The sequence below is a fragment of the Chroicocephalus ridibundus genome, chromosome 1 (genome assembly GCF_963924245.1).
Source record: "Chroicocephalus ridibundus chromosome 1, bChrRid1.1, whole genome shotgun sequence".
Lineage (NCBI taxonomy): Eukaryota > Metazoa > Chordata > Aves > Charadriiformes > Laridae > Chroicocephalus > Chroicocephalus ridibundus.
Window position 1 is genome coordinate 220,256,086 of NC_086284.1, and position 27,441 is coordinate 220,283,526.

Consider the following 27,441-nt stretch of genomic DNA (forward strand, 5'->3'; position numbering starts at 1 on the left):
TACCGCCACCCGCCCCTCCCTATACCACCCCCGATCCCCTCCCTATACCACCGCCCCGCTCCTCCCTATACCCCTCCCGCTGCTCTTCTATACCACCCCCCGCCCCCTCCTTATACCACCCCATCCCTCCCTACACCACCCCCCCGCCCCTCTTCTATACCCCCCCGCTCTCCGCTCTCCTCCCTATCCCCCCCGACTGCTCTCCTCTACCTCCCCCACTCCCCCCATACCCTCCCGCCCCCCTCCTGTACCCCCGCCCAGCCCCCACGCTCCCCCCCCCCCGGGCATCCCCCGCCCCTCCCGGCCCCTCCCTCCCCATCCTGCCCCCCCCCCCCCCCCCCCCGCTCCACGGCCCCTCCCTCCCCATCCTGGCCCCCCCCCGCCCGGCCCCTCCCTCGCCCCCCCGCCGCCCCCGCCGCTCCCCGCGCAGCTCCGCAGTCCGGCGCAGCCCCGGCCGGGAGAAGATGGCGGATCGCGCCGAGATGTTCTCGCTCTCCACCTTCCACTCGCTCTCCCCGCCGGGCTGCAGGTGAGCCGGGCCCGCACCGCGGCGGGGGGGACATGCGGGGTGGCGGGGGGGAATCCGGCGGGTACCGGGGCACTGCGGCACCGGGGCTGCCCTTGGCGGGTAGCGTGGCTGCGGGGACGGGGCCCGGCGGGGGCGGCGGCGGCGGCTGGCCCGGACCCCCCCCCCCCCCCCGCCCCAGCTCGTTCCCCGCCGCTCCCCCGCCCGTTCACCTTGGGATGCGGGGCCGCGCAGGCCGCCCGCCCGGCCCGGCCCTTCACGGGGCCGCCGCATCCCCCCCCCGCCCCGGAGCATCCCCGGCCCCGGCAGCAGGGGATGGGGGGGAGAGGGGTTACTCTGTCCCGTCCGCCCCCCCCGGAGTATCCCCAGCCCCGGCAGCAGGGGACGGGGAGGGCCCCTCTGTCCCCCCTCCCCCTCAACGGAGGGTCAGCCCCCCCCACCTCCCGGACTCAGGCCCCCCCCCCGGCTGGGCTGTGCCCGGTGCCGCCGCATCCCGCCGCTGCGGGGGGAGCCGCCGCCGCCGCCGCCTCTTTGTCTCTCCCGCCGCGCCGCAGCGGTGCTGGCACCGGGATCGGGCCCTTCTGGGGTCGCTTGGCCCCGTGGGGGGGACGCGCACCCCATAGCTGGTGGGTCGGGGGTTCAGCAACCGCTCCCAGGGTCAATGGCGGGTGCTGAAAGCTGTGTGTCCCCCCCGTCTGCCTGTCCCCCCCCACCCCGCCTCGGGAGCAGCGCCAGGGCCTGGCAGTGCCCACGGCGGGTCACCTTACCGCAGGGCCACCGGCGACGCAGGGCCGCTGGCCAAGCCCTCCTGGAGGGTCCGATGGGGTGGGGGACGCTGCTGGGCCCCAACCCGGGGCGGGGGGTCCTGCCAAGGTCAGGTGAGGTGCGGGGTCCCCCACACCTCGCCTGACCTTGGCAGGACCCCCCTCCCCGGGTTGGGGCCCCCAGGCAAGTGGTGGGGAGGGTCTTGGCTGTGTCCCCCTCCGTGGGGTTCCATCCCCCTGGGACTCAACTCGCTGCCCCTCCCCGTTGCCCCTTGGGCTCTGTGAGGGGGGGACAGTGGCCACTTGGCCTCTGTGCTGGCCACCTCTCCTCCCCCCCCGATCCATCACACCCCCCCGCCCCCCCCCGGCTCCTGTGGGAGCTCTTGGTCTCCGAGGTCCCTGATGGTGGCATGACACCCCCATTGCGGGTGCCGGGGGGCTGGAGCCATGGCCGTGACCCCATGGGGGGAGTCAGCGCGGGCAGCGGGCGCTGCACCCCTGCACCAGCCCCGAGAACTGGCTCCAGTCCCCAGGGACACCGAGGTGGCGGGTTCGACCGGTGCCGGTTCAGCTGGGCCCTGCGAGGGCTGGATGTGGATCGGGCCCTTTCCAAGGAGGTTTCTGGGGGGGTCGTGCCCAGCCCGGGGCTTGTTGGGGCTGGTGGGGTGGGGTCCCCTGATGGGAGGGGAAGGAGAGGCTGGTAAAGGTGACGTGATGTGGAAAGGACACGCGGCGAGGCCTCGGCATGGCTCTTGGGGGATGGCTCCTGGGCTCCTGCACCCCGGTCTGGGGGTCCAGCCCCGGTGGGGGTGGCCGCAGGTCGGGCCGTGGGAGCCCCAGGTGCCGGTCAGAAGCTTGGGGTGCGGGACACCGTCTGGGGCTGGGTCCCCGATGGCCAGCACCGACCTCCCTGCATCCATGTCCCTGCCCTGGGTGCAGCGGGGGGTCGGGGGTTTGTGGGGCTGGGGGCACGTCTGCCGTCCTGGTCCCTGGCCGGTCCCCGCGGGAGAAGCCGTTGCAGGAGAGGCGCTGCCGGGACCAACTGTCCGGGGAGCTGGGCTGGAAATAACGAGGAAATTCAATCTTCCCGTGGCCTGCTCGGTCATCGCCCTCCTCGGGGAGCCTGGCCCCCCGCAGCTCCCGTGCAAACGCCGGGGTGCGTGCTGTGCCGTGCCGGTGTGTACCCCGCTGTGCCCCCCGTCCCTACACGGCCCCGCTCCCTGTACCCCAGGGGTGGGTGCTGTTGGGGCCCCCCTTGGGGTCCAGCTCCCAGTCCTCCCCCCCAGCCCAGGACACGCCAGGGCGGAGGCAGCGAGGCCGGCCCGGGACATGTGGTGGGGGGCCAGGTCCCTGCACGCCCCATGGTGTGGTGTCCCCCTGCCTCCTGCCCTTCCCGACCCCCCTGTGCGTGCATGGGGCTGGGGTGAGCTCCCCCCTCCCCAAACCCCTGCCTCGGCTCTGGACCCTCGCTCAGGTGCTCCCCACCTGCACCTCCGCTCCGACTGGCCGCGGTGTCCCGTGTGGCCATGGCAGGGATGCACGGCATCCTTCCCACCCGCTGCTCATCGCCAGAGTGTCCAAGGCGCCCGTCGCTCTGTCCCTGCACCGGCAGCCGTGGTGCTGCCTCTTCTCTGCCTGCAGTGGGGCTGAGGCTGCGTCCCCTCGGGGAGGTTCTGGAGCTGGGCTCCATCCTGCCGTGGTGGCTCCATCCCACCATGGCAGCCCCATCAGCACCATGGTATCCCAAACCCACCATGGTGGCTCCATCCCACTGTGCTGGCTCCATCCCACCGTGGCAGCCCCATGAGCACCATGGTATCCCCATCCTGCCATGGCGGCTCCATCCCACCATGGTATCCTCATCCCTCCGTGGTGGCCCCATCCCATCATAGTGGCTCTATACTACTATGGCTGCCCCATCAACAGTGGTGGCTCCATCCTGCCGTGGCCACGCCATCAGTGCCGTGGTGGCCCCATCAGTGCCATGGCATCTCCATCCCACCGTGGTGGCTCCATCCCACCATGGCTGCCCCATCAGCACCTTTGTGGCCCCATCAGCGCTGTGGCGTCTCCATCCTGCTGTAGTGGTTCCATCCTGCCATGGTGGCCCCATCCCGCCTTGGCCGTGCCATCCCGCTGTGCCCGCCCCAGCTCAGGAGCGCCATGACCTAGAAACTTCAGCTGTGGTTTGTCGCGGCGGTTGCTCCCTGCCGAGGGGGGGAATGGCCTCCCCGGGCAGCCGGAGCCTGGCTGCGGGTGGGCAGGAGCCCTGTGTGGGGCAGGGACCCCAGCCCTGCCATGTCACATGGTGCCATGCCAGCCCGGCGTGCGTGTCCCCTCAGCCGGGACGAGGGCTGGCGGAGGAGTTGTTCCCCCGGGTGAGGGGGGTCTGGGGGTGCGGGAGCGGCACCCGGCTGGGGGTTTGTGGGACCCTGGCAGGTCCCTGTCCCAGGGCACTGTCCCTGCCCTCCCAAGGACCCCTGAGGCCTCTGGTCGCCCCCAGGGAGCGCAGCAGGTCCCACGGCCGGTTCTGCCTCTACCCTGCTGCCTGCGGGAGAGCAGCCACTGGTGTCCCCGGGGACGGGGAGACGGGCTCTGCTCCCCACCATCCCTGGATTCTGCTCTCCACCATCTCCAGGGCTCCCCCACCCCTGGCTGAGGTCCGGGGTCCATCCCTGTGCCCCCCTGCGGGCCAAGGCCACGCGTCCCCCCACCGGCTCAGATGCTTTTGCCACAAATCTGCGACTATTTGCTGCCGTCTCAATGTCCTAGTTCTGGGAATTATGTGATTAGGGGAAATGTTTCTCCCTGGGAAATGGGAGTGAGCGCCCGGCCCCCGGGCTGGGCGAGGGGCTGGGCAAGGGGAATTCAGGGCAAGAGCAGGGGCAGGACGGGGGGGCGGCCCCAGCGGTACCTGTGGCTGTGGGGGCTCTGACCCCCCACTGCGGGGGGCTCTGCTCCTGCTGCCAGCCGGGTCCTGGGACCGAGACCCCGGTGAGGTCCCCGTGAGACCCCAGACCCGTCCCCACTGGAGGAGCCCCACGTGCCCCAGTCCATCCCCCCCGGGAGCTGCCGCGCGCCCTCAGGGCCGGCCTGGGGGGACCCCGGGTGTCCCCAAACCCCAGTGGGGCGGGCAGAGAGTCCCGGCTGGTGCCTGGGCGCTGCCGCACCTCTCACCCTACAGAGCCGCCCAAAACGTTTCGTTTCCGTTTTCCAACACCAAATCCTGCCAAGAGTTGTCGTCTTTTTCCTTCTTTTTTTTTTTTTTTTTTTTTTTGCCTTTCCCTGCAGAAACCGCTGGTTTCCATGACACCCCCGTTCCCGAGGAATGGCTGGGCTCCCCTGGCCGCCCGTACCTGCGGGGCAGGCGGGGGGATGGCACGGGTGAGGACGGGGTGTCATGGCCTCCATCCATGGCGCAGGTCACCCCGCAGCCTCCTGTCCCCGCCCCGCGCACGCCTCGGGTTTGGCTCAAGGGATTTTGCTGGGAATTTGGGCAACGTGTTGCCCATCGTGGTGGCGGCCTCGTTACTGCCGCCCGGCCGGGGACAACCCGTGGCTGCGTGGTCATGAGCCGCGCTGGGCTCCCACCGCCCCGGCACGAGGCCGACGGTGAATCTGAGCAGGTGGTGGCGAGCCGGGCGGGAGGGAGCGCGGTGCTGAGAGCGGCTGCCCCGTGCACCGCGGGGCCATCACCCTGCTCGTGGCCTCCAGCCCCGGGCCCCGCGCTGCCTGTCCAGAGCGAGCCGTGTCGGCTTGGCTGCTGCTCCCGTGCCGGTGCCATGGGGTGACGGCGTTACGCCAGCGTGTCCCCACAGTGCCACCGGGTCGGTGCTGCCATGCTGGCACCCTGGGGTGATGGCGTTACACCAGCGTGTCCCTGCGGTGCCACCGCGTTGGTGCTGCCATGCTGGCATCCAGGGGTGATGGTGATACAGTGCCGGCACGAGCCTGCGGTGCCACTCGGCTCTCCAGGCCCTTGTGGTGCCATGGGGGAAACGGGAGGCATTTCCCTGAGGTTTGTCGGTGTGTCACCCCTGGCCTGATGTCCCCCGGCCCTGACGTCCCTGGCCCCTCTCCCCAGGCCCCCCCAGGACATCAGCCTGGAGGAGTTTGATGACGAGGACCTGTCCGAGATCACGGACGACTGCGGCATCGGGCTGAACTACGACTCGGACCACTATGAGAAGGTGCAGGAGCCGAGCGTGCCGGGCCCCCCCCGGGGATGCGGTGGCTGCGCAGAGCTTTGGGGGGGAGCGGGCGGGGGCATCGGCCTGGCAAAGCCCCCCGGGAGTGGAGGGAGCAGGTCCCTGTGCCGAAGGGATGCGCTGCAGGGTGCAGGTGTGGGTCAGAGCCCAGGACCCCCACGGCATGGCCGGACACCCTGGGGCTTCCCACCACCTCTGTCCCCCCCTGGTCATGGGGACACGGGTGGCTCAGCAGCCAGCCCCACACTGGCCCCACCGGTGCGGGCAAGGCTGGGGTGTCAGGGCATCATCTGCCACTGTGGTCCCCTGGTCCTGGTGGCTCCCGTGGCTCCTGTGGCCCCCCCTAGTTCTGGTGGCGCTGGTGGCTAGTGTGGCTCTGGCTTACTCAGCTCTTCCCCAGCTCTGCCCGGCCCCGGGGGGGACGGGGAAAGGGGCAGGGGCCAGGCAGGCGCGTGGGTGGGATGAAGCGCTGGGCGTTGGGCCAGGACGGGCAGGGAGGGACCGGCAGGGCGCTGGTAGAGCCGGGGGGTCCCGGCACCGGGCACTTTCCTCTTGAAGATCCCCATCCTGTTGGGTTGGGAGCGGAGGCGCTGGGGAGGGTCGCGCAGCGGTGGCCGTGCCGTGCCGGGGAGCGGGGCCGTGGCCATGGCAAGCGCGAGCACCGTGGCCGCTAACCGTGTGCCGCATCCCCAGGACTGCCTGGTGCTGGAGCGCGGCGAGCAGCCGCACCCCGTCTGCACCTTCCAGGACGACTTCCAGGAGTTCGAGATGATCGATGACAATGAGGAGGAGGAGGAAGAGGAGGAGGAGGAGGGCAACGAGCTGGAAGCTCCACCGTCCCCTTCGGCCTCACCCATCCCCTCGCCTGCCCTGGAGGAGACGCAGAAGCACCGACCCACCACCCTCAACCTGATGGCCCCGGGCACCCAGGTGAGGGTGGGGGCGGCCGGGAGGGCTCTCTCTGCCCCCCGGGGTCTCTGCGCCCCATGGCTGGCGGAGGAGCAGGGGTGGGGGGATCTGCCCAGGGGTGGGCACCAGGAGCATGGAGGGGCAGAGAAGGGCAAAGATGGCACTGGCTCCAGCTCCACAGTGGTGGGGCCGAGCTGGGGACCTTGGGGATGGGTCTGGGGAGGCCCCTGCCAGGCCCTGGACTGGGGGGTCTGGGGGTCCCATCCCCACGTCTGGGTTGGGGACATCTCCAGGCGGCGGAGGGCACAGCGGGCGTCGCGGGGCTGGCCTGTGTGTTGCACACGCGTGTGCACGGGTGTGTGTGTGCAGATGTGTGTGCACATGGGTGCTCGTGCCCACTGCATCCCCCCTTTTCCATCCCCGGAGCTGGGCTCAGGGGCTCCCCCCGGGTATGGGGGTCCCCCCGCAGGCGTGTCGCCGCAGGGGTGTCCCTGTGTCCCCGTGTCCCCGCACGCACGCGGGTGCAGTGCCGTCCCCGAGCTGCTGCGCCGCCGCAGTGCGTGGGCAGCTGCGTGCGGTGCTGCCTGCATCCCGCTGCGTTGCCATGGTGCCGGGGGGCTCTCGGGATTCTCGGGCCCCCTCCTGGGAGGGCACCGCACGCCGCTGGGGCTGTGGGGGGCTGCTGAGGGGCAGCGCAGGAGGGTGACAACGCCCCAGGGGTCTCACCTGGAGCCCCCCAGCCCCAACGTGCTGTGCCCCAGCAGGATGCACCGGCAAAGCCAAATCCGGCTGCCCCGGTCCATCGTCCCTCGGGGTGTCAGCGGAGCCCCCGGCGATGCCGGATCTGGCCCCCATCGGTGTGCCCAGGGTGCAAATCCCGGTAATCCCTGCTCCAGCCCGTTTGCACCGGCCCCGGGAGGGGACGAGACCCTGGTCCTGGGGTGCCAACCCCCCCAGCACCCATCCTGTGACACCCCCTGTGACAGTGACCCCCCCCGCCACCCTCCCCGCCGCTACGCTCGTGCGTGTCCCATGGCACGTGGCGCCGGCCCCGCTCGCTAATCTCCCGCTTGGCGGGATTATCGCTGCCTGCGCTTCCCGCCGGCACTAATCCGCAGCTGCCGCCGCGCCGGACGGGCAGCCATGGCCCTGCTGGCTCCTGCCCGCACCGCGGGGACGGCCGCTCCGTGGGGGCGGCAGCGGGGGTCCCGCTCGCCGGGGTCGGGCTCCTCTCTCGGGGGGATGGGGCGCAGCAGGGCCTCATTCGGGGGTCCCGTGGGGTCAGCACCGGTGTCGGGGCATCCCCTGCACGGTGTTGTCCCCGGGGCCGTGCAGGACGGGCAGCGTGCCGTCCCTCGGTCCCGCTCCATGGCTGGTGTGGCCTGGGCGAGCGTCTGGCCGGGCAGGGGAGCTGGGGACGTCGCGGCCCTAATCCGGATAAGCCTCTGGGCACGTGGCCCTGGCACTGCCAAGCTGGTGGGGGGCACCGAGCCGTGCCGAGGGGTGTCCCGGGGCCGGCCCACCCGCGTTTGGTGCCCCCGTGCCCCCGCGCAGTCCCGGCCGGGCGCCCCGGCTCATCCCCCTTGCCGGGTCCCCAGATGTCCCTGGGCTCGGCCGCCCCGTGTCCCCTCCCGGGGCTCACTCCCCCCGGCTCTGCTCTTCCCCCAGGACTCCCTGAACAACAACGGCAGCTTCCCACCGCCCGCTCACCGCACCACCTGGCAGGATGCCCTTCTCCACTCCTCCTCCTCCTCCTCGTCCTCACACGCCGGTGAGCGCGGGATGGGGATGGGGTCCGTGGGGCAGGGGCCGACACCGGGACTTGCTGCACCCGGGGGTCCCGCAGCCGTCCCCCTCGGTTAGATGCCCCTTGGTGGGATTTTGGCGCTGGGGCGGGGGGCTGACGCGGGGCTCTGCCTTCCCTTGCAGGACACTCGTCTCCCCACGCCTGCATCCAAGACGGACCCTGCCTGGAGAGCCCGAAGGGGCCGAGCCCCGGGGGGGCCGGGCAGGCCCCCGCCTCGCTGCAGCCCTCCCCCTTTGACTCGCAAGGCAACAGCCACGAGTCGCTGGCACATGGTAACCCATCGCCCCCGAGAGCCGGGGAAGATTATAACATGAATATCATCTCCTCTGCGCTGCGAGCACCGCTCTCCCCGTCGCACCTCCGCCAGCCGCCCCCTAAACCGTCTCTCTCTCCAACAGGGCCTGCGGCTCCCCCCGGCCCCCCCGACACGGGCTCGCCGCCCCGGGCCCCCGCCGCCGCCGACGGCCGCCGTGCCCCACCAAAGCACGAAGCGGCCGGCAGCCGAGAGAGGCCGGTGCCCGGCCAAGGGGGTGGCCTGGGGGCCAGCAGCCCGGGGTCCCCCGTGGCCCCCCGCGAGAAGCCCGGCTCCCCACGGTGCCGGGAGGAGCCGGCGGCTGTCGCCGAGCGGCGGGACGGGCAGGGCGCCCGGCTGACGGGCGCCTACGTGCGCCCCGCGGGGCCGGCAGAGCCGCTCAGCTCCGACGGGGAGGGTCCCCAGCCCGGCCGGGCGGCCAGCGTGCGCGGGCACCCCTCGGGCTCCTCGGAGACCACCTCGCCCTCCTCCGACCCCGGCATCGAGGCCGACCTCACCAGCAGGACCACCAAGCCCTTCCTGCCCGGTGGCCGGCACGGAGAAGACCTCAGCTCGCCCGGCTCCGACTCGGACGTGGAGGGGGAGATCGAGGCGGCCTTCGCCGGCGGGCGCCTGGTCAGCAACATGATCTCCTCCATCTCGGAGACGGAGCTGGACCTGAGCAGCGACAGCAGCAGCGGCAGGTCCTCCCACCTCACCAACTCCATCGAGGAGGCCAGCTCGCCCACCTCAGAGGCCGAGCTGGAGACGGAGCTGGAGGCCCCTGGCGTGATGGGCATCAAGGACTCCCTGCTGCTGGACAAGGGCAAGGAGGAGGAGGAGGAGACCCTGGAGAGGGAGCTGCCAGAGCGCGGCGTGGTGAGGCGGGAGAGCCTGGCCGAGCTGAAGATGGAGGGCTACTACGACAGCCTGAACCCGGCGGACTCCTCGGCGCCCGCGGGCCAGACGGACGTCTCCGTCTCCAGCCCCCTGGACCTGAAGATCGACCCCGACCACAGTCTGGAGAGCATCCGACGCTCCTTCTACCTGCCCGTGGGGCCCAAGCTGATGCCGGAGGCGGACGAGGAGGACAACAGCGAGTACGACTCCGACTCCGAGTCGGAGCCCGACCTGAGCGAGGACTCGGACTCGCCCTGGCTGCTCAGCAACCTCGTCAACAAGATGATCTCGGAGGGCTCCTACCCCATCAAGTGCCCGGACGAGTGCTTCCAGCAGACCCACTCGCTCTGTGACACCATTTCCCCAGCCTCCGACCTGGAGCCCGAGATCCTGAGCGAGGCGCTGGATGAGGTCCCCGGCTCGCGGGACTCGCCGGTGGGCACGGGGGAGCCGGCCACCCTGCCCCGCTGCCAGCGCGCCATCGAGCTGGTGGACATGGAGACGCTGCGCAGCTCCCTCCAGCGCGCCGAGGACGAGCGGGCTCTGGGCGCCGGGACAGAGCCGGTGCCGGAGCTGCCCGCTGACGAGCCGGGCCCCTTCCTCTTCCTCAGCAACCCCACCAACGACACCATCGCCCCCATCTTTCCGGGGCGCCCCGTCGCCCTCGACAGGCTGGGCGCCTCCGAGGTCCTGGCCACCTTCGGCTGCCGCCCCGCGCCGCCCCGTGCCACCCCGCGCGCCTCCCCCGGCACCGAGGCCACCGCCGGGGAGCACCGCAGCACCGCGGCGCCGCCGAACGCCGGCCCGGAGGACTGGGCCGTCGACAGGGACCTGGACTCGGGCGTCCTGGAGGCCGACGACATGATCGACGACGTGCGGTTAGCGCCCCAGGGGCAGAGCCCCGACGCTGGCCCGCCCGCCCTGGATGTTTCCACCGCCAAGACCAACCGCGGCTTCACCATGGCCTACTCCACGGACGAGGACGAGGCGCCCTACCTGAAGGGCTCCCCCTTCCCCGAGGACCCGCTGCGGGGAAGCTTCGGGGGGGAGCTGCCGGCCGCCCCCGGGGCGCTGGAGCCGCGGGCGCTGGACGAGTCCCTGGCCTACGACTCGGTGAAGTACACGCTGGTGGTGGACGAGCACACGCAGCTGGAGCTGGTGAGCCTGCGGCGCTGCACCTCGGTGCTGAGCGACGACAGCGACCTGCTCCGCGCCTGCGACCGCTGCGACCTGGAGGACGAGGTGGCCTTTGGGGACGGGCTGGTGGCCCCCGACGCCCACAGCTCCTCCGAGGACTCGTCCCCGGAGGCCGACCTGCAGTTCTCCAAGAAGTTCCTCAACGTCTTTGTCAACAGCACCTCCCGCTCCTCCAGTAAGTGGCCCGTGCCATGCTGTGCCGTGCCATGCTGTGCCGTGCCATGTCTCCTGGGCTGCTCTGCGTGCTCTCGGCAGGCTGGTTGCCCTCGATGTCCTGCCTCGGCCATCCTGGCCATGGCATCGTCCCTGTGTGGCACAGCATGGCACAGGCTGTGGGGCAGTGGCAGGAGGGGGCGTGGGGCTGGACCCAAAGGCCCCCCTGTGGGTGGTCGATCCCCAACACACCTTCGCTCCAGTGCCCTCTGGGGTCCCCGGGTGGGGGGTGCTGGGCCAGGGGCTCAGGTGGGACCCCTGAGATGGGGCCATGGGTGATGGCCATCTGTTCCCCGCTGCCCTTGCCCCGAGGGTCCCGCAGCCCCCGGGGTGGGTAGAGACTGGGGGTGCCCCCCGTGCGGTGGGGTGGGAGCTGCCCCCCGGCCCCACGGCAGCCTCCTCCTCTGCAGGCACAGAGTCCTTCGGGCTGTTCTCCTGCATGGTGAACGGGGAGGAGCGGGAGCAAACCCACCGGGCCGTCTTCAGGTGAGCAGCGAGCCCGGCCATGGCCGCGGGCACCTCGGGGGGGTCTCGCAGGACCCCCTCTCCCGTGGCTCTCCCCCTCCCTGCCCACATCCTCCTTCCTGCATCCCCCCCCAGGTTCATCCCGCGCCACGAGGACGAGCTGGAGCTGGACGTGGACGACCCCATCCTGGTGGAGCTGGAGGAGGATGACTACTGGTACCGGGGCTACAACATGCGGACGGGGGAGAGAGGCATCTTCCCCGCTTTCTACGCCCACGAGGTGGTCGGCCAAGCCCGGGACGCCATCGGTAGGAGTCTGCGGGGTCCCCGGGGCTGTGGGGGGGCAGCGGGGACCGCGGGGGGCTCGGGATGGCGTCTCCTCGTCCCCTCTCCCGCGCAGGCCTGAAGAGGAACCCGTGCTGGGTGGAGCGGTTCAACGTGCAGTTCCTGGGCTCGGTGGAGGTGCCGTACCACCAGGGCAACGGCATCCTCTGCGCCGCCATGCAGAAGGTGAGGCCGGGGCAGGGGGCCGGTGGCGTGGACCCCTCCTCCCCACGCTGGCGTGAGCCCCCCCCGTTCCCACTCATGATTCCCCCCCTCCTGCCCCCCAGATTGCCACCACCAGGAAGCTGACGGTGCACCTGCGCCCGCCGGCCAGCTGCGACCTGGAGATCACGCTGCAGGGCATCAAGCTCATCCTGACCGTCACTGAGTACAGCCGGGACGAGGAGGTGAGGGGTGCAGGGGGGGGCACGGGGGAGGGCCGGACGCCTGCCCTGCCGCCAGCCGGGGCGCCCACACCTCGGTTCTTCTCTTCCAGTTTGAGCGCTGCAGCCATTTCTTCCAGATGAAGAACATCTCCTTCTGCGGGTGCCACCCCCGCAACAGCTGGTGAGACCCCCCCGCTCCTCCCACAGCCCCCCGGGTGCTCCCAGCCCCAAGGGACCCCCCCTCCATCCCCTGCCTGGGGGCAGCCGCGCTCCTCCGGTGCCACACCGGGTCCCCCTGCTCGGTCCCTGTCCTGCCATGGCTGCCCAGCCCCAGGGCCCCGGTGGGTGTCCCCTCCACCGAGCCCCCCGCGGGGGCAGGAGTGGGGTGTCACGTCCCCCCCCTCACCCTGCCCTCCCCCTGCAGCTACTTCGGGTTCATCACCAAGCACCCGGTGCTGAGCCGCTTCGCCTGCCACGTCTTCGTCTCACAGGAATCCATGCGGCACGTCGCCGAGTGCGTCGGGTACGATGGGGACGGGGGCGGCCGCCTGGGCTGGGGGTGCAGGGGGGCTGGGTTCTGGGGGTCTGGCTGTGCCATGGCTGGGGGTCCAGGGGGTTGTGGTGCTGGGGGTCTGAGGGCAGGGTCTGACTGTCTTGGGGCTGGGGGTCTGGGTCTTGGGGGTCTGGGTGCAGGGGGACTGGCTGTATCGGGGTTGGGGGTCCGGGGGGTTGTGGTGCTGGGGGTCTGGGTGCAGGGGGGCCAGCTGTACCGGGGCTGGGGGTCCAGGGGATTTGGGGTCTGGATGCTGGGGGTCTGGCCGTGTCAGGGCTGGGGGTGCAGAAGGTCTGGTTGCCGGGGGTCTGGCTGTATTGGGTCTGGGGGTCCAGGCGGTCTGGATGTTGGGGGGCTGGCTGTGCCAGTGCTGGGGGTCTGGGTGCTGGGGGGTTGGCTGTGCTGGGGCTGGGGGTGCGGGGGGTTGTGGTGCCGGGTCCCTACTCCAGCCCCCCCTGAGCCGCCCCGTTGTGCCCTTCCTTGCAGACGAGCGTTTCAGGAATATTACCAGGAGCACCTGGAGTACGCCTGCCCCACAGAGGACATTTACCTGGAGTAAGGGGACGGTCACTGTGTCTCCTGCTTCCGCACCCCCCTCCAGCCCCACAGACGGCCAGAGACTCTGTCTGACCCCACAACCAGCCGGCTTGGCCCCCCCTGCACATGCTCCAGCCCATGCCCCACGGACTCCCCGCACATCCTCACCGCTTCTCGGGGGGCCGGGGGCCAGGCCGCAGCCGCAGCCCCCGCGTGGGGACCCAGGGTGCATCCAGCGCCGCCCCGGCCCCGTGCCATGGGGACCCCGGCCACGGGGGTGACGCAGCCGAGCCGGGGGGCCGGGACAGAAGCTGCCCCCCCTGCATGAGCAAAGCCAGCCCGGGGCCGCAGGAGCGGGGACCAGCCGGAGCCCCTGCCGGGAAAGGAGACGCCGGGGGTGACTGGGCTTGGGGGAGTCGGGGGGGGGGCAAATGCTTGCAGGGGCAGCGGTGGGGGGGCTCAAGGGGGTGAATGGGGCTGTGGGGAGGCTGTGGGGGGCTGATGGGAGCACGGGGAGGTGGGGGTGCTGGGGTGAGCATCTCCAGCTGTGAAGCCCCCCGAGCCCATGCTGTCCCCCTGCACGGCGGCAGCACCACCCTCTCACCCCCCGGGGGGCTCCCCCCACCGCCGCAGGCCCCCCCGGAGCGGCCCAGCACCCCAGTGCTCCCTCCACGGCCCCTGGGGAGCGCGACGCAGCCCCCCCCTGCCCCCGGTCCCCTCCATCCGCCTCCGCTGCCCCACCGCCGCTCTGCCATCCCCTCGCGTCCCGGGGGACCGTGGGGCGCAGGACCGGCATTCGGGGTGGGGGGCTCCCACCGGGGTGGGGAGGGGGAGACGCCGCGGGACCCCCCCGGCCCCGGTGCCCGCGCCCTGCGGGAGGAAGGCCGGGGGTCCGGCCGAGCGTGGCAGGGGGCCGGCGGCCGCCCCCCGCTCCTCACTGCTGTGCCTGGTGATTTCTTTTGCTTGCCGGCCCCCCCCCGCCCCCCAGCAGCGCTAGTTTAGTGCCCAGCCCTCCGCCCCCCCCCCGTGCCGATAGTTCTCGCCGTGACTCCACCAGCCAGAGGAGCCCCCCCGCAGCCCACACCTGTACAAACCCCGGGCCGAGGTTCTCCCCCCGCCGCCTTGTCACCCACTTGGTCTTTCAATAAAATATATGCTTGGTGTGACCGCGGGGCGGGGGCGCTGCCTGGGGGCCGGGGGGGAACGGGGCAGGGTGGGGGCTCCGTGCCCGGGAGAGGGAGGTGCGGGGGGGGGGCGCGGTGCAGTCCGGAGAGTGGGGTACGCGGGGGGGGGGGTGCCTGGGGCACGGCTGGGTGCATGGGGGGGTGAAGGAGGGGCAGAACATGGGGGGGTGCATGGGGGGGGCTGCAGGAGGGGCAGAGCATGGGGGGTGCATTGGGGAGGGGGCTGCAGGAGGGGCAGAGCATGGGGGTGCAGGAGGGGCAGAACATGGGGGTGCATTGGGGGGGTGCAGGAGGGGCAGAACATGGGGGTGCATTGGGGGTGCAGGAGGGGCAGAGCATGGGGGGGTGCATTGGGGAGGGGGCTGCAGGAGGGGCAGAGCATGGGGGGTGCAGTGGGGGGAAGGGGCTGCAGGAGGGGCAGAACATGGGGGGTGCATTGGGGAGGGGGCTGCAGGAGGGGCAGAACATGGGGGGTGCAGTGGGGGGAAGGGGCTGCAGGAGGGGCAGAACATGGGGGGTGCATTGGGGAGGGGGCTGCAGGAGGGGCAGAACATGGGGGTGCGTTGGGGGGGTGCAGGAGGGGCAGAACATGGGGGTGCAGGAGGGGCAGAGCATGGGGGTGCATTGGGGGGGGTGCAGGAGGGGCAGGGTGCTTGGCTGGGTGTGCAGGGTGCTGGGGTGGGGGGTGGGGGGGCACAACCCCTCCTGCCGTCCCCGCTCCCTGTGGCCTCTTGCAGCCCGTTTCTCGTGCGCGTCGCTGCCACGCTGCGGTGCCCCGAGGTTTGGGGTGCAGCGTCCTGGCTCAGGGAGGGGGCAGCAGCTGGGGGGGGGGTGGGGGGCGTCAGTGAGGTGTCACCCCAGAGCAGGAGCACCCAGCCCTTGTGCGTCAGCCTGCGGTGCCCCATGGGCACGCGCCGGGTCCTGGCCCATGCCCCCGGGATGAGAAGGCATCAGTGTCCCCACAACGGGCAGCGTGGCCGTGGCACAGGGACAGGAGCTTCAGGGATGGGGACAGCCGGGCCTGGGGACAGGGTGGCACAGGGGCCACCAGGCTCAGGAGGGGGGGGCTGTAGTGACCCGCGGGGCGCGGGCACGGCGTGGCTGGGCTGGCAGCAGGGCCGTGGGGGACACGGGGGGGGGATGTGGTGGCAGCCCCCCCGCCTCCCTGTGCTGGCTGCCGGGGGCTGCTGTGAGGCACCGACTCCCCCGGCCCCGAAGCCCCTCCTTGGTGCCCGGCTCCACGGGCTGGGTGGGAGGGGGCTCTCTCGGGTGGGGGGCGCGGGGGGGAGTGACCCCAGTGCTGGCAGGGGGTGGGAGCCACGCCAGGGTCCCCAGTCGCATGCCAGGGAGCAGGATCGGCCCTCGAGAAGGTGCCAGTGGAGGGGTGATGGTCCCGGAGAAAACCGGAGGGTCCTCGGGGCGACCATGGCTCCTCCCATGCTGGAGGGGCTGCCTGGGGTGGGGGTGCTCGGTGGGGTCCCCCCTGTGCTTCCCCAGCCCTTTTCCCTCTCTTCCTTGGCTGCTGTTTGTCCCCCAAGGCAACCGCGACGGTCAGGGTCACCATCAGCTGTAGAGCGAATGAGGCCTTGAGCGCGTTTCCCCCCACCCAGCTCTCGGCCCCCAGCACCTGGGGACACTGGGGACATGTGGCCGGGACCTGGGAGCTGCTGCAATGGCCCCGCTCTGGTTGGGGACAGTGGCACCGTGCCCCGGCCCGGGGAGAGGCAGCTGGACACGGGGCAGCGGAGACGGCACCATCGATGGCTCTGGTGCCGCTGCAGGGGAGGAGGCGGGAACAAGTGTCCCCACGGTCACGCGATGCTCAGCACGAGGTGCCGCAGGCCCTGCTCTGGCATCACCGCAGCAGCTCAGGGGTCTCGGGGATGGCGAGTGCTCCCAGCCCCTCCGCAGCCCACCCGTCCTGGGAGCGGGGCCCTGGCCACGGCGCTGCCGGGCACCCGGGGCAGGACACGGTGGGGCTCGGTGCTGGGGAGGGACACGGGCACTTACTGCCGGGGCAGGGGCCTCGGGGTGGGTGGTGGGACCCCGTGAGTGGGGTGGGACTCGCAGGAGCCCATGGGGCTGTAGCCGCTGTCACGGCACCCTGCAAACCACCGTGGCTGGTGTCATGGCGTCACTTGCCGGCCTCGCGGCGGGAGGTTCCCTGCCCTGCGGCGGGACCCTGCCCTGAGCGTCTGTCCCTCGGGGGCTCCCGCTTGGCCCCGGTCCCAGGGGTGAGCCCCAGATGTGGGGCAGTGGGGGGGAGTGGGGGGGACAGCACGGGAGGGGGCGCTGGTCGTGCAGGTGGCTGCAGGGCTGGGGGGACGGGGGTGCAGGCAGCACTGTGTACCCCCCCCCACTTCCCCCGCAAAGCCGAGCCCGGCACAGCGGCCCCATGAACCCCCCCTTGGGTCCCCGCCATGGGGCACCAGCCCCGGGAACCTGCCACCCTGCCGGGGACCTTTGGGGCGCAGGGGGGTGGTGGGTGCAGGTCTGTCCTGTGCCACCCGGCACAGACCAGTAGCCCTGGGGAGCAGCAAGCCGCCCCGGCCCCCCCAGTGCAGTGGGACATCGCCCCTGCCCAGCCCCGCTCCCCCCGTGCTGTCCCTGCCGCTGGCTCGGGGAGCACACGAGCCCGCGGCGAGCAGGGAGGCAGGTTGCCCACAGCTGCCCACAGCTGGCCACGGCTGGGGTGCTGGTGCATCCGCCATGGAGGGGGGGGTTCCGGATGGCAGCCCCGGCCTGGGGGCTGCTGGAGCGGAGAGACACCACGGAACAAAGCAGAGCTTTCTTATAAATTTATTACATAATAATAATAATAATTAATAATAATAATAATATAATATAAGAAACATAGATCTCTGTGGGGTATGTGTATCACAACGTCAAGGGCGGGAGGCGAATGGCCACACCTCCATGACTCTGGAGAAGGAGAAATCTCCTCCGAAAAATCCATACAAAATAAGGGTGAAGTCAAACTGACCCTGTAAAATTAAAAACAGAACAAAAACCCACAGGTGAGTCCGTCTGGGTAAGAAACAAGAGTGTGGATGTCGGGGCCGTGTGCGCGTGGCCGCACGCGTGCGTGCGAGGGCGGGAGCCGGAATATGCACATGCAGAGGGTGTGAGCGCACGCCCGGGGGCGCGGGGGGGTCCCCGCGGGTGACACATGCATGCGGCAGTGAGGGCTGCCCACGGGCGGACAGAAAGAAAACCGCGCCGCGCTTTGCCGCCCTGCGTGGAGGCGGTGGTGGCCGGCGAAGCGCTTCACCACCAGCGACGAAGCGCTGCGGGTTTTGGTTTCTCTTCTTTTACAGTCAGAATTACAGACAGGAGCTGATGGAGAACAGGGGTTGATGACGTTAGTCTGGACAAAGGAAAAATACCAACAACTTTTTTTTTTTTTTTTTAAAAAAAAACCCTTCAAAGCAAAAAAAAAAAAAAAAAAAAAAGAAAAAGTGTCTCCCTTTTTACAGAAGAAAACCCAAGTCATTGAGAAGCCATGAGAATCACAGTAACCGCCGTGCGCGGCCGGCCCCGGCGCCACCGGGACGGCGCGGCCGAGGGGTGCGGGTCTCGCTGCCGGCCGCGCCGCAGGCCCGGGGGGTCGGATCCTCGCCCGCTACCGCTCTGCCTTCTCCTGGATGGCTTTTCAAAACGAAATGTCTCACTGGGTCTGGAGATGTTTTTGGAGCGGAGATGCCGATGCAGCCAGAATAGATACAGAGTCAGGAAAGCGCTATCTACACCTGGGGAAAATCCTCTTTGCTTCAGCTGAGAAAATAAAAGTAAAGTAGCAGCAGCTGCGTTAGCGGGGGGGGGTACGGTTCTGCCGGGGGGGTGGGAATGGCCATGGGACAAGACCTCGGCCAGCCCGGGGTCCCTGGCGAAGGCACCGCCGGGCACCACATCGCTGGGGCGAGTGACGTGTCCCTGCGGGCGCTGGGGGTGTGCGGGACGTGGCCGCCCCGGGACTGGGGGCTCGGGGGGCGCAGACAGGGACAGGATGGGAGTGGGTTGTCTGGGGCTGGGGGGGGACAAGTGGGTCAGCGGAGGGGCCTCGGCACCCAGCACGGAACCACTGCGGCAAAGCAGGTTCGGCCGGTGGCCCCAGAGCTGCCTGGGGACGGTGCCGTCCCCAAAGCCCCGAGCCCACGCTCACCCGGCTCTGCACCGCCTGGCGGGCGCTGGGGGGACGGGGGGGGCGATGAGGAGGATGAAGGCGTCGCTGCTGGGGCAGGGGAGCAGGTTTGCGGCAGACCCAGGCAGCCCCGGGGCCGGGGGGCGATGGCGCGGCAGCGTGGTGGGGAGTCGCCTTCTTTCGTGTTAGGCCTGACTGGGACGAGCCGTGGTGTCCCGCGGGGGGATCACCCAGTGTTCGCCAACACAGGTACGGCTGCAGCTGCTTCGTGGCGGAAGCTGGGATGCACGGCGAGGGCGGCGTGTCCGCCGGCGCTGCCGGGGCAGGGCGGTGCATCCACCATTTCCAGCCCTCGCCAGAGGATGGGGGCGGCGGGGAGAACCGGAGGAGGGCTCCTCAGAAATGGCAAGAAGGCGTCCAGCTTTCCTGGTCCCAGACCGAACTTTCTGCAGAAAAAAAGTTGCGCTCTGCAGACTTCTGGCCTCTTGCGGCAAGAGGCGGGTGCAGGCGGGTCTCTCTCGGTCGCCCCAAAACAGCTGCCGAAGGGGCAGAGACCCGGGGTTCGCCCGGCGGGTACCCACCGGGCAGCCTGCACTCAGGCCAACACACGTCACGCTTCCACCAGCAGCGCCCGCCGCCCGCCCCGAGGGGCTCGCACCGGGGCACGAGGGCCACCGGGGTCTCCGAGGGCTGCCGGGGTCTCCGTTACCTGCGGGTGAAGCGGGGAAGGAGCCAGCAGCGCGATGGGAATGAAGCGCAGCTGGGGAAGAGGTGAAGGGGACAGCGGTGGGACGAGCTGGCCGGGCAGGCAGGGGCAGGCAGGGGCAGGCAGGGGTGGGCAGGGGCGGGCAGGGGCAGGCAGGGGGCATGCGGCGGGGCTGCAGGGCGCTGGCAGCACCAAGCAGGGCGAGGGGCCATGCAGCCAGCGACAAGCCATCAGCGGTGCAGAGGTTTGGCCAAGCCGTAGCATGCGGACCCCCAGCGTGCGCTGCCACCCGTGTCCCCGCAGCGGGAGCGGTTCCCGGGGGTCCCAGGGGATGGAGCCTGCGTGGGGACAGCCGGGGGCTCTGCAAGCACTCGGCCAAAGCCAGCCAGCGGGCACAGGTCCCCGTGTCACGGCACGGGCTGCACACCAGCATTTCCAGAGCAGCCTCCTAAAAGCAGTGCGAGGAACAAGCAGCCAAACGAACTCCTAGGAAATCCTGATTTCTACGGTTTGGGAAAGAGCCTGCGACACCGACCCGGGGACGTGCCCAGGCGCGTGTGTGCAGTGGGGGCTCCTCGGGGGCTGCGCGGCGGCAGGCCCGGTGTGTGGGGGGATGCAGAGGAACTGGGTGCTCACCCGCGTCCCGGCATGCGCCGGTGCTGCTTTGCCAGGCAGGGAGCTGGGGAAGCAGCGTCAGCCCGCAGAGCCGAGCCACGGTGGCAGGGGACAAGCGGCGAGTTTGGCTCATGGCCGGTGTCTGTGAGCTGCAAAGTGTGTGGGAGGCGGCGGAGGGAAGAGGTGAGGGATGGACGGAGCTGGGGGCTCTGGGGGGCCGAGGCGGGAGCGAGTGCGGGGCTGGGGGATGCGAGATCAGCGGTGGCAGCGGCAGTGCTGGCAGGTGCAGCACAACCGCGCCGGTGGCACAGGACGTCTCTGGAGTGGGACCATCCCCACCCGTGCAGGACCGTGCCACAAGCCCTTGCAACTGGAGGGTGCCGAGTAGTGCCAGGGAGGGCGAAGGAGCCGGAGGGTGGGCAGTGGAGGGGGGGGTGTGGGGGGTGCCGAGCCAGGGCGCGGGGTGATGGAGTGCGTGCGGCCGCACATGCTGCTGCACATGCTGCTGGCCGCGGGCAAGGCGTGCAGGGCCGGGGGGGTGGAGGCGTGATGGCGGGGGGTGCATGGGGGGTGATGGCGGGGGTGCATGGGGGGTGATGGTAGGAGATGCACAGGGGGGGTGATGGCAGGAGAGGCACAGGAGGTTGGTGGGGGTGCACAGCGCGGGTGAAGGTGCCGGGAACGTGGGGGGGACGCATGGCGGGGGCCCGGCGGGGCAAATGGAGGCGGTGGGGTGCGTGGCAGCGGAGGGTTGATTGGCCGGGCTGTGGCCACGGGACAGGGGGGTGGAAGGGGCAGGACCTGGTCCGCGGGGTCCCCGCTGCAGGCCCCGCCGGGCAGGGGCAGCGTTGGCACAGAGGGGCCGGGGTCGCCTGCCGGGGTGCGATGGCACACCCGGGCGAGCAGGCGGTGGGCTCGGGCAGACGCAATGGCTGCTATCGCGATTCGGACGCCTCTCGGCTCACCCGGTTTGGGGGTGCGAGGCCCGGGGTACCCTGGGCGGTTTGTTTGCTCGCCGGTCTGGCTCCAACCCCTCGCGCCGTCCCCGGGCGCCCGACCCCGCTGGGAGCAGCGGGATGGCGCCTGGGGAGGGGGAGAGGCTGCGGACCCTCGGGGACCGGCGGCTCCCGGGGAGCGCAGGATGGAGGCGCTGGGGCAGGTGCCCAGCGGGAGCTCAGGGAGAGGGGCGGCAGCGCGGCATGGCCCCTCAGGGTCCGTCCCGGGGAGGGCCTGGTGCGCCGGCGCAGGGCAGGGTCCGTCCCGGGGAGGGCCTGGTGCGCAGGAGGGGCTGCCGCCCCCCGGCCCGGGCCTGGGCCTTTTCCCTGGCTGAAGGTTGTAAAGGTTCGGAGATGTGTGAGGGTCAGAAGGAACCTCCTTGTCCTTCCCTCTAGCACCAGAAGAGTTAATGCCTTCGTGGGGGACTCAGCTTTTTGGGAACACCGGTCACCAAGCCGTCCCCTCCCGAGACCTGGCCACCCCTGAGGGGCCGGGGCTGGGCGAGGAGGGGGCGCGCAGGGCACCGGGCACCACGCTGGGGGACGGGGACGCCACCTCCACCAGCGCCGGGGCTGGCCTGGGTCACGCCGGCTCCCCCGAAGCCATTGGGGGACGGAGTGGCCACCGCCGAGCCCTGCTGTCCTGGTGCCCCCGTGACCGCACCGCCACGGCACCGCCAGCCCCCGGGGTCCCCAGCGGCGTGGTGGGAGCCAGCCCGGCCGCGGGACCCGCACGCCGGCCTCCTCCCGCGGCCGCTGGCCACTATGGAGGAGCAGCCCCGGTGGGGCCCTTGTGGGCCGGCGGTGGTGCCGGCGCTGGGCCGTGCCGGTGGCGGCGCGGTGCGAGGGCTGGGCGTGGTGGCGGCGGTGGCTCCCCGGGGACACGGTGCCGCGGGGCCCGCGCCTGCCAGAGGTGCCGGGTTCTGCGGGGTGGTGGAAGCGCCATCTCCGTGCGTCTCTGCCCGGCGCGGGTGGAAGACTCGGTGTGTCCCAAAAACCCAAGTTTTGTTTTGTGTTTCTAAATCTTTAAAATCCAGAGTGTCTGAAAGGAGCTGTTGGGGTGGGGTTTTTTTGTGTTTTTTTTTTTTAAAAAGACTTTTAACATTCATTCAGTCAGTCGCTAAAAACTCCCATGAGCCATGGGCGTCCCAGGGGAGGGGTGCAGGCACCGCCTCGCCAGCATCTCAACAAGTCTAGATATATAGATTTAGTAAAATTATAACAAAATCAGGTGGCTATAGCTATAGATATAGATATATAGATATTTGTTCTCTCTTTTCAAATATATAGCTGATTAAAAAGATGCAAAATAAGGATGACTAGGACGGGGTGGGAATCCTGTAGTTCAATATCATCTCTTGTAGATCATCAGCTGCTCTCTATATAAATGCACGGAGATTATATATTATCCATCAACGTGTCCCCCTTGGAAACAAGACCCCAAACCAAGAGGAAATAAAACATCTCCCTCCCTCCCCCCCACCCCCCCACTGAACGTTGGCAAAGCGTTTTCTGCTGGATTCCCCACCAGCCTCCCTCCGACATCCCCAAACATGCTTCTTATCCATGCGGTTTCAGTCCCTCTCTCACCAGGGCACGCGGGGGCAGCGGGCCGAGCAGCAGCACACAGTCCAGGGCCAGTCTCTCCCGGGGAAATCGCTCTTCCGGCTCGCAGGGCAGCTCCCCGGGGCGGCTCCGCGCGGGAGGGAGCGGGTCTGGGCCTCACCGCCGGCGTCCACCCAGCCGCCGCGCTGGCACTGCCCTTCCTCGCAGACCTCTGCGCCGCGGAGCCCCTCCTTTCCCTCCGAGCACCGCTGGGACCACCTGGCTCGGCCGGCCGCCTCCGACGCCCGCGGGGACAGCCGGCACAGGGCCGGGGCCACCACCGCGGCCGTGGTGCCTCCTGCTTGCTCTTCCCAAGGCGGGCTGAGCGCTGGCGCCGGCCCTGCCGGCCTCCTGCAGCAGCCCCTGCCCTGCCACGCTCTCGCCGGCTCGGGGCAGCTCGGGGTCTCCACGCCATGGGCCACCCCGACCTGCCCGAGACACGGCGTGTGCCTGGCCCGCTCACCTCCCTGCCGCGCTCCGACTGGCCTCTCCCTGCCTGACACACCTGGGCAACGCGGCCAGCACTTGGCCAACGGCAGAAGCCCTCTCCCTAGCCAGGCCGGGGTCCTCACCGCACCGCCGGCCCCGTCCCGCTCCCCACCTTCCACCACGGGGAGCCCGGGCTCGGCAGCGCGTGGTGCCTCGGCCCCTCCGGCCCCCAGCGACGCCCCCGGGGAAGAGCACATCAAGCGATATACAGGCCAGACTCTCTGGGAGGAACAGAAACGAGGATGTATTTCATGCAACATTCCTTGTCCCGAAGGCGTCGCGGGGCCGGCGGGGCCGAGCGGGGGCTCTGCGTGTGCGTGGCACGCCGGGGCGGTGTGGGAGCGGGCGGGAGCCCCTCGGCTCCGCGCCCTTCAGTGCAGTGCTCAGAATAGAAAGAGAATCAAAGTGGGTTTTATTAGTCTAGTAGAAACACCCCCCCTCCCCGTGGTGGCTCTGGAAGAGGCCAGCGCTGCCTGGGACGGTCAGCTGTCTACCAGCTGCTTGAGCGCCCGCTCAATGTTCATCCGGTGCCCGACCCGGGTCACCCCCAACTCCACAAAGTCCTCCTTGGTGAGGGCGGGCAGGTGCGTGCCCTCTATCTCATGGTCCTCAAACTTGTCTCGGTGCTCCACCAAATTGATGCTTTCCAGCCAGTCCCCGACGTCGTACTTGTTCCAGAGGTGGAGGGGTTTCTGCATGAAGGGCCGAGGCGGGTGGAGGGTGTGCAGGGGCGGCCCTGGAGAGGGGGACGGGGACGGGGAGCGGCTCCGGGCGCTCACGCTCCTCACCACAAAGCGCACCTCCTTGGGCTCGTGTGGGATGGAGAGGCTGGAAGATTTGAGGATGGTGGGAGGGGTCAGACCGTAGGGCCGGACGGTGCTGAGGGGCTCTGTCCGATCCAGAGCCGGCTTCACGGGGCTGGGGGTACGTCGGGTTACGGGGTAGCGACTGCCAGGTCGGACTGTGTAGGTGGTCCCGGAGCTCCGCTGGGAAATGGTGCTGAGTTCTCCTAAACTACTGAAAAGTCTGCAGAAAGAACGGTACAGCGAGAGAGAGAGGAGAGAGAGCAGAGGGCAGGGGTGAGGCGAGGTCCCCAGACACAGCAGCACACACACAATATACAGGGGGGGCCGCTGGAGGGCTGGGGCCAGCCAGAGACGGGGTGGGGGGGTGTGCAGAGCTCGGGGGACACGGCTCGGGGCACCTCAGCCAGGACGTTCTTGCACGCCCTGCCGGGGCTGCTCCAGAGGAGGCAGAAGAGGTTCGAGCAAGTACCTCCTGTATCTGCGGTTCCCGGCCAAACCTGCCCTGGCGGCCAGCGCTCTGAAGCCCGCCGAGCCCTACCCAGAGGAAGGTGGCCCTGCGGCCCGCTGGGTGCACGCGAAGACTTGCTGCAGCTGAAGACCCTGCGCCTCGCCCTGCCTTGGCTGCTCGGCATGAAGCTGTGGCAGAGCTGCACCGAAGCCACCGGCCCCACCTCCCACCGGGGACCCCGTCTCCCCTCACTAACGGCCCCACGTCGGCGTGCTCATGGGTCCCACCATGGACTCGGAGCAAACCAGCGCTGCCAGTCCTTTCCCGGGACAAGAGGGAACCTTCTGGCATCTCCCCAGAGAGCGGTGTGGGGACAGGAGGACCGTCCCACCACCCCAAGGATGGAGGCAGCAGGGTCTGATCATCACCTGAGGGTGACCGCTCGTTAGCGTGGGCTGAGGCAGCCCAGAGGCTCTTGCCCTCGCACTACGCCATGTCCAGCTCCCCGGCCTGCACCCGGTGTCGTGGTGGGCACAGGCCGTGGAGCCGGGCAGGGGCCAGCCCCTCCTGCAGCACTCGGCTCTACTGCTCGCCACTACAAGAGCCTCTGACGGGGGACAAGCCAGGCTGCACGCACGCCTTCCCTCCGCCATCGCCTCTTGCCTTCCTTGCCCACCCTGGCATGGACAAGTCCTCTGGATACGTGGAAAGAAATGGATTCAGGTGGGGCTTGGTCTCTTCTCCCAAGGAACAAGTGATGGGACAAGCGGAAACGGCCTCAAGTTGTGCCAGGGGAGGTTTAGGATGGATATTAGGAAAAATGTTTACACTGAAAGGGCTGTCAAGCCTTGGACCAGGCTGCCCAGGGCAGTGGTGGAGTCGCCGTCCCTGGAGGGATTTCAGAGCCGGGCAGACGCGGTGCTGAGGGACGTGGGTCAGTGGCGACTTGGCAGTGCTGGGTTAACGGTTGGACTCGATGGGCTTAAAGGTCCCTTCCAACCCAGGCAATTCTATGATTCTGTGACTCTATCTAAAAGCTGAGAGGACAAGGTCATGGAGGATGAGTCCTTGGAGCGCGATGAGCTGTGAGTGCCTCAGCCCGGGGGGCCCTGCGAAGGCAGGCTGCCGTCCCGGCTCTGTCCCTGCCCTGCTCCGGGGTCTCCTTCCATAAGCCCCCACTGCTGACTGCGGCTGGGGACGGGCTCTGACTGGGAAGGACGGTCTCTGTCCTGGCAGCAAACGCGAATGCAGCCCCCTGAACCCACCCCGGGGCTTCGGTCACTGGTCTGTGGGGGGGTCTCAGGTCCCAGGAGGGCTCTCAGCAGGGCCCCCGTCCCGCGGCAGCTCCGGGGCCTGGGTGCTCCCGCAGCAGAAGAGCTGCAGCCCTGACGGGGCCAGAGCAGGGAGGAAGGGGAAGAAGACTCCTTTGCCTCGGGGCTGCGCAGCCCTGGGCCAAGAGCATGGTTTTACCGGGGCTGGGCTGGTTATTGCGTGGCTACATAGCCCGTGGCCACTCCTTTGGGTCAGCAATGTCACTGCGCCTGTCCTCCACGCGAACCGGTAACACGCCACAGAACTGCAGCTCCCTGGCGCCTGGCTGCGACGTCGGCTAGCAAAGCAGCAGCCCTTGGGCCGTCTGCACGGAGCCCTGCACGCAGCCCGTCCCTCTGCCCCCCTGCCGCCCTCCAAGCTCTGCCCCCCGTCTCGGTCCCCCCTGGAGCCGTCTCAGGACACTCTGGAAACCTGCTGCTGGCAAGAGGAGTCCAAGGGCTACGGTTAATGCTCTGCACCCGCTGCCACTAAGGCACACACCGCACAAGACCCACACTTCCGGGGGGTTAATGAGCACTGACGGTTTCTTAGAGAGATGGCTGCGAGAAGATCAGCTGAACGCGAAGACAAAGGTCCGTTCAGAGTCTGTGGGCTTAGGCACGTTTCCTCTTATTTCCCTGCCACCCTGACACAGAAAGCACGAGGGTTATAAAGAAGCATGACGATGAGTCACGTTTGGGAAGCTCCGTCAATACAGAAGGGGAAGAGCAGAACGACCTTGAGGGCTGCGGTAGGAGGGACAGAACGGAAAGTGACAGTCCAAAATACGGCGCCCTGCTCAGAGGGCTGGCAAAGACTCGGCTCTCTACTGGGAGTGATGACGGGAGAGAAAGCTCTGGGTCTACTGAGAGACCCCGGGACGGGGGACTGGGAGGCACCAACGGAGCATGGCCACGGAAAGGCAAAAGAAACGCGGAAAGACCCAAGGTGTGCGTTCCTCACAGAATTAAGGATGTGTTCATGTCGCCACGGGAGCCACCGCTGCACGCTCACCTGGAATTCTGAGCACAGTTCTGGTCACTTTTGTTCAAGAAAGGTAAATGCAAACAGGAACAGCTGCGGACACGGCAGCCAATGTGCCAAGGGCTTGTTTAACCCGCCCCAGGTGACACAGAGGGGGAAACTGCTCCCTGCGAGGGGAGAAGAGAGACTCCAGCTGGGGGTGCCGAGACCCGCAGCAGCCCTGTGCAGCGCACGCCGCACCGGGGCGGTGGATGCCCGAGGGCTGTCCGGCAGCGCGGGCCATGCCAGCAGCAGAGACGCAGGTCCCACAGAGACCCACGTCATCTGCAGGCTGTGCTGCCAGGCCTCCCTGCCTCTCGGCACAGTTTCTTTTTGGTTTGGTGGCTTACGGGGCCTGGGAGTTGGCTATTCCGGCTCTTGGGGAGCGGGATTGCTGGAACCACAGAGAAATCAGCGGTTTGCCCAAGACTCCGTGGTTGGCATGTCCTTGCGGTGACGAGACAGTGGTGCCATGGCAGACCTTTCTGGGCACGGCTGACCAGCAGACGTAGTCCGTAGCTCTGTTCTGCTCTGCGAGCACCGGCTTGGCCAGTGCAATGCTCTGTTGGCAACGTACCGTTGGCTCTCCACGCCTTCGGCAGCGCTGTTCTGCCAACCACGCAGACAGCCCAGCGGTCTCCAATGTCCTGTCCAGCTCGGGAAGCTGACTTCATTACGGGCCATCAGTCCAATTACTCGGTCACAGGCCCTTCATCCCACTCTGAAGCCAGGCAAGCCAGCTCTGAAGCTGCTGGATGTGATGGTTCCCTTCAGCACAGCATCCCTTCCCAGGACTTGCACATTATGCACAGCGACGATACCTGCTTAGAGCGTTTGCTCCTGGGTCACTGCTCCTCTTCCTTGCAGGCTCGTGTTGGCATATCACGCGTTTTGCCCGAGGAACACACGCCGACGGGGATGTGGACCAGCCACCGCAGCCAAGCTGAGGCCAAGTGCTGTCACGGTTTAGGATGCTGCTATTGAGGACTTCATCTTTGTCAGGTTTCATGAGCACCACGGCGTTGCCCACTTCTCCT

The 27,441-nt window shown here is 69.1% G+C and overlaps 2 protein-coding genes across 5 annotated transcripts in view; one reads left to right on the plus strand and one right to left on the minus strand.

Moving 5' to 3' along the window:
- Window positions 1-408: 408 nt before the first annotated feature.
- MAPK8IP2 (mitogen-activated protein kinase 8 interacting protein 2) lies at window positions 409-14,228 on the plus strand. Its single transcript, XM_063323814.1, has 12 exons — window positions 409-529; window positions 5,375-5,480; window positions 6,192-6,428; window positions 8,076-8,178; window positions 8,337-10,778; window positions 11,227-11,302; window positions 11,417-11,589; window positions 11,682-11,791; window positions 11,893-12,012; window positions 12,102-12,172; window positions 12,416-12,514; window positions 13,031-14,228. The coding sequence occupies exons 1-12, from the start codon at window positions 465-467 to the stop codon at window positions 13,101-13,103; spliced, it is 3,675 nt and encodes a 1,224-aa protein (XP_063179884.1). The 5' UTR covers window positions 409-464; the 3' UTR covers window positions 13,104-14,228.
- A 9,060-nt stretch (window positions 14,229-23,288) lies between these two features.
- SHANK3 (SH3 and multiple ankyrin repeat domains 3) overlaps window positions 23,289-27,441 on the minus strand; it is a 382,593-nt gene continuing 378,440 nt past the window's right edge. For all 4 annotated transcript variants that reach the window (XM_063323817.1, XM_063323818.1, XM_063323816.1 and 1 more), the window contains one exon: window positions 23,289-23,842. In XM_063323817.1, the coding sequence (XP_063179887.1) occupies window positions 23,299-23,842 (544 nt within the window). In that variant the 3' untranslated portion in view covers window positions 23,289-23,298. The remainder of the gene's footprint in view (window positions 23,843-27,441) is intronic.

Excerpts from the sequence above, each read along its gene's own strand:
- MAPK8IP2 (XM_063323814.1), top strand. The coding sequence starts at position 465 with ATGGCGGATCGCGCCGAGATGTTCTCGCTCTCCACCTTCCACTCGCTC. Across the intron at positions 5,481-6,191 it reads ACTCGGACCACTATGAGAAG|GACTGCCTGGTGCTGGAGCG; the intron begins GTGCAGGAGCCG and ends CCGCATCCCCAG. Across the intron at positions 8,179-8,336 it reads CTCCTCGTCCTCACACGCCG|GACACTCGTCTCCCCACGCC; the intron begins GTGAGCGCGGGA and ends CTTCCCTTGCAG.